General features: G+C 42.0%; 1 protein-coding gene across 3 annotated transcripts; it reads left to right on the top strand.

The window, feature by feature from the left end:
* Positions 1-299: 299 nt before the first annotated feature.
* Positions 300-3275, top strand: LOC136486940 (uncharacterized). Of its 3 annotated transcripts, none has more exons than XM_066484030.1 (5): positions 300-660; positions 1349-1477; positions 1566-1660; positions 1750-1837; positions 2898-3275. In XM_066484030.1, the coding sequence occupies exons 1-5, from the start codon at positions 335-337 to the stop codon at positions 2941-2943; spliced, it is 684 nt and encodes a 227-aa protein (XP_066340127.1). In that variant the 5' UTR covers positions 300-334; the 3' UTR covers positions 2944-3275. The 3 variants fall into 3 exon arrangements, with proteins under 3 accessions (XP_066340127.1, XP_066340126.1, XP_066340125.1); XM_066484029.1 differs by having other exon boundaries at positions 2824-3275; XM_066484028.1 differs by having other exon boundaries at positions 2792-3275.
* Positions 3276-9613: the final 6338 nt, after the last annotated feature.

Here is a 9613-nt window from a genome sequence, read left to right as displayed (position 1 = left end):
AGAGTTGAATACCATATCGTTCAGGTAACATAGTGTACATATGTTTTTTCTTCAACAGACAACCTATACGGGAGACTCATTTACTAAAATAATTCTCTTTTAGGTTTTATTGTTGAAGAAAATGTCAAATAAGTATTAAACTTTTTGTCTGTAGTGTTATGTAAAAGACGAATAAGTCTTGTAACTTTGTATTTTGGGTGTTGCGGTCGGAGATAGCCTCATTGCTCCTATCGGCATCAATTTATCTACAGCGGCGCATCCCAATTCACTGTCTTCCCCATTTCTCTCCGGCTCCTCTCCGTACTCCGCCCCAGCTCCAATCCTCCAACCCGCCATGGTTCCTTGCCGTAGATGTCGGGGAAGAATGCGAGCCGTGCATAGCACTGCCTTCGGGGCTGGCCGCGCCGCCCAGGGCTGGCCGCCGGGGAAGAAGTTGTGCCGGGCAGAGCACCTCCGCCGGGGCTGGCCGCAATGCCTTCTGGCCGCCGGGGCAGGGCTGCGCCGCCGGGCAGGTTGCCGTTGCTGGTCGCGCCGTCCGGAGGCCGCCAGGGCAGGCCCTCCTTCTCGGCTGCGAGGCGACAAGGGCGCCTTCGGCTCCTACTCGGCGAGTCCAGTGGTGGCTCCAGCAGCTCGCGTCTCCTTGCCGTGCTCTATTTCGTGGTAAGTTCAGTCGCTCAGACTCATTGGCTGTCGTAATCTTCCTCATCATCATCTACAGCGAGACCAGGGATGGGGAAAGATTTAGTATCTCACACTGACAGTTGGCATACTGCATTATACTTTCGTTTGTTACTTAGATGAGTAGCATCCAAACTCTAGTACTTATATATTTTTAGTTATCATTTGCATCGTTCTTCAAAGTTGAAAATTGTAGTCCACCACCAATATGTTGTAGGTATTCCTTTTTAGTGCTTGCAAAATACTTTTGTAGTGCCGTTGAATAAAAATACTATTGTAGTTATCTGAGTTTAGATGACACAATATTATTAAGCAATAGTTGGTACACTAAATATCATAAGAGACCATTCAGTTCCAGCAAATATAGAAGGGCTTCTGAAATATCTGTAAAAATGCTTTTCCTTTCCAAACTTCGTGAGCAAATTAGCTTTCTAAAATAAGAATTGTAGTGGTGGATCTACAATTTTCAAAAAAAAATGGAAGACGTTGTCATAGCAGGACTTGAGTGAACACTCTGAACATCTCATTACTGCAGAAAATAGCAATGATAATGTAGTTCGGTCCAGTTACTGATTGACTACTTTCTTGTCATCCTGACTACAAACTTTGATTCATTATTGACACTGTTAAGCGATGGTTTGTTTAATGTAATGTGTCCCGTATATGCCAGCACAACTGTTCAAGATGTTGATCGAGCTATTCAACAAAAGAATGGATTTCCTGTTCCTGGTAGGAAAATCAGAGTTAAGCTAGAAATGAATCAGTGCTCCACTGAAGGAACGTTTGCAAAAGGAGAATAGTGAGGCTCCTCTCCTAACAGTTTGTTGCTGCTGAAACTCAGTAGATTGTGGATCTGACTGTCATTTGTTTTATTTGCTTGTGAGCAGTGCAATGCAAGTGAAGGACTCTGATTTAAAAGATGAGGCAAACGAGACTTTTCCTGCTGGAAAGCATAAGAGGAAATCACATAAAACAGATCCAGGTTGTAATGTAAATTTCTTTGTTTTATTTAATGTTTTGCCATGGTTAGTATTTTTCAATACTGAGGCAAGATGTTATGTTGAATCATAGCATTACATTTGTTGTCAAAGGATGCTATGGTATCAAAGGAAGCTCCCATTGGCGACCCTGAAAAGGTGAAAAAATCTGAAAAGCAAAGGTGTGTACTGCAATATTTTACTTCAGAAGTCATCACCTAAATCTAACTTGTCATTTTTTTGTAGTAACATTATTTTTAATTGAACCTGGTTGCTTCGCTATTATCACGCCAGGATCATGGTGTTCTTTTTGGTAGCCATCAGCCTTAGCCCGTAACCGTGCACGATAGTTACGCTAATATTCTTGGTTTCTAGCCTGTCTTTCAACATCTTTATCAGAAGACATTACATCAATAGTTTGTGCTTCACGTTTCCTTTTACATCTTATTGAATTTCTATTCTCCAAGCCGACTTCATCCTCTAACAAATATTCGAAAAGGTTAATTGATTTTGAAATAAATAATCCAAACAGATTGTTTTTAAAAACTAAATAACATACCACCTTGAACATTGCCATCTGATGTTATGGTCAGATTACTATCTTGTCTTGTGGTTGAAGCCATAACAAGGTTTAGGTTGTCCTGTTTATATTGTTAATATGGAGCACTGCAATCAAGGAATTTTAAAGCAACGGTGAAACAAAAAATTAAAGTAAAATGCATAAACTGGAAATATATTATAGACTCAAGTGACAAAATTTTAAGCAATTGAGGTTTAGTTGCAACTTGCAAGTCAGAAAATAGATTACTTTTTAGAAACAGACAGTTGAAAGAGAGGTCAGAATACTTTTTGAAAACATACATGCATGACAGATTATATTAAGCAATCTTTATTAGACCCTATCAACACAAAAATAAATAATTGAGAAACTTTTAAGCAATTGAGGTTTAGTTGCAACTTGCAAGTCAGAAAAGAGTAGATTACTTTTTAGAAACATGTAGTTGAAAGAGAGGTCAGAATATTTTTTATAAACATGCATCGCATATTATATTAATCAATCTTTATTAGATCATATCAACACAAAAATAAATAATTGTATATCTGCATTAATCAATCTTCTGATGTGTCAAGTAAAGAGCTGAAGGTGTCCACGACGGCATGTCGGCAGCTACAGGCGTGAAGGCGGCGCCGGCCGCTGGGGACCCGCAGATGAAGCTGCTAATCTTCTGATGTGTCAGGCAGGGAGCTGAAGGTGTCCACGATGGTTGGTCGACAACTACAGACGTGAAGGTGGTGCAGGCCGCATTCACGACACGTGCTATATGCGGAGGCCTGGAAGGAGGAGGTGGACTTTCTGATCTTCCTGCTGCCACGTCCGTGACTCCGTGCCGAGGCCCGGTATACGTGAGGTTTTATTTTAGGACTACAGGAAAAGGAGGATTACGTGAGGGAAAAACCAACAACCGCGAAAAGCAATTCTGGGTGGTCGGGACTCGGGAGGGGTGACGTGGCTACGACGAGCGGGTTGGAGAACTATTTGGTGAAAAAAAACTCGGCGAGGGAGGGCGACGGAGTGGTTTTACGTGGCAGGAACGCGTAAGACACGACTGTAAGACCTTTTTTTACATACATGGCCCACCATTAGATTAACATCTGCCGTTAGATTTAAAGATATGAATCATCGGAGGGTCCTCGAATAAGGTGGGTATGAAACTTTTCGGTGAGAGCTATTTTTCAATTCCTTCGCTCTTTTATAGTATAGATAGATATATAATGAGCATGCCCGGTCTTCGGCAACAAAGTAGGATTCCTATACACGTACGACAACTATCCACGTATTGTTTGTTTGCTTACAACAAATATAATATTCCTATTCTCTAGTTGATCGGCCATGCAAAACGTAGATATTATCCTGAGTCCGATACTAGTACAACTTCCTCTTTCTTGATCCGGCTAATTAAACAATTAATCTTTTCCTCTGTCTCAAATATTTCCACCTCCTTGACCAAGCCAAACAAATAATCCTGCGCGTCAGGGACCAGCAAGAATATAATGGGAATTCTGTTCATGTGCACAATCCTGACCTCTTACCACAAATACTGCTCGAGCCTCCATCATGAATTACATACTGTTCGAGCCTCTATCCGTGAATTACGTACAGAAATCCTCTCCGCACACCCACATACGTTTTAGTCATCTGGCATGTTCCTTGTCTCTTCATGTGTATACTCCAGCATGGAACGCCCTTGGCCCTGTTACAACTCTTAATCAATGTGCCAACTAATTTAGATTAATTATCATCAATAACATATATAATCTGGCCGATCATGACATATTCTCTAGCCAAATTACACCATCAACAAACCCAACGAGGCAACAGCAACGACTGTGGACTGGAGCAACAGTGCAGCAGGAGCCGTTCGGACAATGCTGTGGTCAGTTGTGGCAACCGGAAAACGAGTGGCAACGGGTCACGCACTGATCATCAGTCTAAATACAAAGCCACGGTTTCTCAAGAGGGAAAGCGTGAGCGTGTTTGTTTGTTTGCAACATGAGAATTTCCGGGACCATGCACAGCACACAATTCATGCTACGTCGCCAAGTCGGTCAATTGGGAGCATAGAAGGTTCCTTATTGTACTACTACTGAGCACTGACCGTGTTGTGTTGCAGTGACGAATTTTGAGTGCTAGAAGAATAATGTATTTTGGGACGAGAGAAGTGCTCGACGGCTTAAATGGACCATGACTATACCTTATTATACACAAAAAATACTAAGGCCCTGTTTGGTTTTTATAAGTCAGGTGATTTATTAAGTCAGGTGACTGAAAACCAGTGACTTATAAGTCATGCCGTTTAGTTGTAGATGACTTATGAGCTCATGCCTGTTAAGTGAAAGGTGTGGGCCCCACGTGAAAAAGGGTGGCTTATAAGTTTTAAGCAGGGGTAAATCAGCTTATTTCTTATAAGTAGAGGTGACTTATAAATTGATGATGCTTGACAAAATCAATCACGTATTTCACTTTTTAACTTAAACCTCCCTCCCCCTGAGCATGTGCAATCACGGGTCAAGGGTCAAATGACGACCAGCCTTTTTGTGTCTGTGGGCGGGTGGACCCGGATGTCATTGGCACGTCGTGGCTGTTCGAAACGTTTTCCAAGTGCGCGGGGTAGCCGTCGCTAGCTAGTCCTCGGATGAAGTGACGATGATGATCGAATATCGATGTTATCTGAGGTCTGGTTTAGATGGCAAGTTTTTTCATTTTCTCTCTATTATATTAAATCTTTGATATATGTATGGAATATTAAATATAGATAAAAAATAACTAATTATATAGTTTGATTGTAAATTACGAGATGAATCTTTTGAGCCTAGTTAGGCCATGATTGGACAATAATTGTCAAATACAAACGAAAATACTACTGTATCAAATACTAATTCCTAATTCCAATACCCAAGAGAGAAGCAACTCGATTAGAATTCCGTCCTGCATACGACGGAGTACTAGGTAGCTAGTCCTCGATCCGCAGGGAAAAGTGATCAGTAAAGTACAATTGTTATTCATTAATGTCCAAGCACGTGGTTGTGGACCGGTTCTCTGCGGTCACCACGCCAACGCGTCCATCATCTATCCACTGGATTCGCAAGTCATTTCGTGCCTCGGTCTCGTGGTAACATTCACGCCTTAGTTGGACCCCAAAGTCCAAAAAGTTACTACAGTATCTGTCACATCGAATGTTTGCAGCCCGTGTATGGAGTATTAAATGTAGACGAAAAGAAAAACTAATTGCACAGTTTGATGGAAAATTGCGAGACGAACGTTTTAAGCCTAATGAGTCAATGTTTGGACACTATTTGCCAAATAAAAACGAAGGTGCTACGATAGCCCCAAATTCCAAATTTCGCGAACTAAACAAGGGCTCGTATGTGCTGTTGTACTAGCTAGGTTTTTCTGTGATGACGATGATGATGATGGGATGGAAGCTGTGCTATCGTTTGCATGATCTCCATTCCTTTTGCTTTTAGTTGTCTTATTAGTACGTATTTCATTAAGAGAAAAGAATAAGCAGTACAGATCAACACTCGGCAGCGGCTGGTAACGAGCATTATACCACCTGGAGCCACACACAGTTTGCTTAGTAGGCTATAATAATACAAATCGAATTTTGCAACTAGGAGGCGAAGCTCGATACAGCACCAGCAGCACGTTTAGCTTCCTGTACCCGGCGAGCGTCCACTCCCTTGCTTCCTCCATGATCTTGGACAACAGTTGCATCGGCTGCAAGCTTGGCCCCCCAAATGTTCTTGCATTTCGCTCTTTCCAGATTGACCTACCGACACGAAAAGAACAGGGAGTCAAAACCCTTTTGCTTTTGGTTGCTTTGAGTTACGCAGAAGAAGCCTGAATTTAGAATTATTATAATAATGACAATGATGCACGTAATAGCATCTTCGTCGTCGTTCGCAACATGCATTCCGCTCGTGGGGGCAGTCACCACAGGAGTCAATAAAAATACTCTAATATGCACATGCTAACAAGTCAATTCAGAGGCCGGGCATGATTGATATTTGATTAGAATAGATAAACGTTTCGGTGGAACACCTGGGGGGTGCAAGTGCAACCAAAAAGTTTTTTGGATCCCCCCTCTAAATTTTGAGTTATTGCACAGCCTTTTGCAATACTAACTTTCTGTTTTAAAATACTCCTAGCTATGTTAAGCTTTCTTGTACGTTTGTGTATTTTTTTATTAGTAGACAAATGATGGTACGATGTTTGGAGCACCCCTTTATATGGCAGAATCCGTTGGATATATTATGGGCTTGGTTCATAATATTTAATAAATCAAATAAACTCTATGGTCCATAATAATGCGTGATATATGGTTTAATGGATTTTGACAGGATATTGACTCGGCTTATATGGTTGGAAATTGTCTATCTATATTGAGAGGCTGAGAAAAGGACGTAGATGTGCCACGCGCGCGCCGCCGCCGGCTGGGACGTGGGAGAGGCAGGCGGACGGACGGGACGAGAGTGGTTTTGCCACTCAATCCATATAATTACGGGAGTTACTCTCTTTTATGTTGGTGGCGGCGGACGGACGGGATGGGAGTGGTTTTGTCACTCAATCCACGTAATTACGGGAGTTACTCTGTTTTATGTGGCGGCTTCATTGCGGGAGTTTCTCCTGTTACTGCCGTCTCTGTCCTTCTGCATCCACCTGCTTTCTCCATCCTCGGATCTCCTCCTGAGCACGTTCACTTCCCTAGCCGCAAGCTTATAATCTCAGTCCCTCCGTCAGTCATTCTTCTTCGCTTCCAAGACACCAAATATTCAGTTGCTATCTGGTTCTCCCCGGTTCCTGCGCACACTGGAACTAGGAGAGTAGGGCCTTCAGAACGCCTGCCGTCTTCGAGTTCACCTGCTCGGGTGAAGGGCGGCAATCATGTTTTTGGAGAGTGTCGTTGGCGACACGACTACTCGCTACGTCTACGTCCTCTTCTTCCCGGTGCACGTTGAAGGATCTCCAGTGATCGGCACTGCTTCCTGTCTGCACTGCAACGAGCGAGACGACTACACCGACAGGCACTATATCGACTAGTGCATCCGGTTCTGCCGCTGGGTATGTTTCTATTCTTCGCTATCCAGTAAGGTCTTGTGTCAAAAACTTGCTGGTTAGTATCATATACATGGTATTCATGCTTAGATCACACAAGCACATACATGATGTCACAAACCTCTTGGTTATTGCTATTTTCTGGATTAAATTGCTACTAAAATTGTCTAAATTTCTAACAATCCAAAAATGTGACAGGCAATTCTCGGTATTTGGCTTTGCGAGTATGCTAAAACCGAATGTCTTTGAGGGCACTCATTACAAGAGGTGGCGGCAGAGGTGCTTTCTATGGTTGACTTATATGCACTGTTATTTTGTTGCAGAACCTAGGGCTGTTGGGCCGCATACTCCTGATGAGGAGCGTGCGTTCAAAGATGCTGACACTACGTTCAAGGCAGCATTTTGGAGCATGCTTGGAGACACCATAGTCGATGCATATGTGCCGCTACAGACCGGTACAGAGATGTGGGACGCACTTGAGGCCAAATATGGGGTTTCTGATGCTGATTCTGAGTTGTATATTATGGAGCAGTTTCATGACTATAGGATGGTCGATAGCCGTTCTGTAGTGTAACAAGCTCATGAGATACAAACACTGGCAAAAGAGCTCAAAATTTTTTGTTGTGTGTTGCCTGATAAGTTTGTGGCAGGCTGTATCATTGCTAAGCTACCACAGGCTTGGATAGATTTTGCTACTTCTCTGAAACATAAGAGACAGGAGTTTGACATTGCCAAGCTCATTGGCTCTTTGGATGTTGAAGAGAAGGCGAGAGCAAAGGATGTTCGTGGCAAGAAAATTGGTGAGGGAAGTTCTAGTGCCTATGTGGTGCAGAAAAATCCTCCCAAATCCCACAAGAAGAAATTCCAGCAATAACCCAAACAAAAGTCCACCACTCCTTTTAAGAAGAAGAAGAACAAGGAAAATAAAAATTGTTTCACTTGTGGTAAGCCTGGGCACTATGCTAGAGAGTGCGAGGAGGCTAAGTGGAAGCCAAACAAGAAAACAACAAACACAGTTGAGACTGATGCAGGAACAACAGGGTACGGTAATTTATTGTCTACTATTCTTTTGGTTTGTCATTCACCTGATTGGTGGTTGATACAGGAGCAAATATACATGTGTGTGCTGATGTTTCTTTGTTTTCTTCTTGTCAGGTCGGGCGGACTTCCTCCTCGTTGATGGGGAACGGGGCGCGTGTGGCTGTACGTGGTGTTGGTACGGTCGATCTAAAGCTTACTTTGGGAAAGACCGTGAAGCTGAAGAACGTGCATCATGTCTCCTCAATAAAAAAGAATTTAATTAGTGGTTCTTTGCTTTGTCGTGATGGTTTGTGTTCGAGTCTAATAAGTGCATACTTTCTATGTATGAAACTTTTGTTAGAAAATGCTATGAGAGCGGAGGCTTGTTTCGCTTTGTCTTTGATGAATACTTGTTTTAATTCCCTGAACCATGTGAGCCACGATAATGAAACAAATATTTAGCATTCGCGCATATGTCATATTAATTTTGGTTGCATGACTCACTTAGCTGGTTTAAATTTAATTCTAAAATTTGATTTGATTAAAGGTTCTAAGTGCTATTTTTGTGTTGAATCAAAGCAACCTCGCAAGCCTGACAAGGCTGCTCGGGGAGGGACTTGGCACCGTTAGAACTAATTCACTCCGATGTGTGTGAGATGAATGAAGAGTTGACCAAAGGTGGCAAGAGATATTTCATAACGTTCATAGATGATTGCACTTAATTTTGCTACGTGTATTTATTAAAAACAAAAGATGAAGCATTACATTATTTTAAGATCTATAAAGCTGAGGTAGAAAATCAACTTAAGAAGAAAATTAAACGTTTACGGTCTGATCGCGGGGGAGAATATTTCTCAAACAAATTTTCTGAGTTTTGCGTGGTGCGTGGTATTATTCATAAGACAACGCCACCATACTCACCACAGTCCAATGGGATTACAAAGAGAAAGAACACTCTAATTGAGTTGAGTAATGCCATATTAGAGACTGCGGGACTATCTAAGGAATAGCGGGATGAGGCAATTTTGATAGCGTGTCATGTCCTGAATAGAGTGCCTAGAAATTACAAAGAAATTACACCAATCATGTAATGGGAGAAGAGATTAAATCTTTCTTACCTACGAACCTAGGGTTGTCTGGCAAAGATGAATATGCCAGTAAACAAAAAGCGAAAGCTTGGACCAAAAACTGTTGATTGTGTCTTTCTCGGTTATGCTATTCACAATGTGGGTTATGGATTTTTAATAATAAACTCTTGTGTTCCTGATATGATTGTTGGTACAATTATGTAATCTAGAGATGCAACATTTTTTAGAGTGAA

The sequence above is a fragment of the Miscanthus floridulus genome, chromosome 10 (assembly GCF_019320115.1).
Source record: "Miscanthus floridulus cultivar M001 chromosome 10, ASM1932011v1, whole genome shotgun sequence".
NCBI classification, from domain to species: Eukaryota; Viridiplantae; Streptophyta; class Magnoliopsida; order Poales; family Poaceae; genus Miscanthus; species Miscanthus floridulus.
This window is presented reverse-complemented; position numbering and strand designations above follow the sequence as displayed.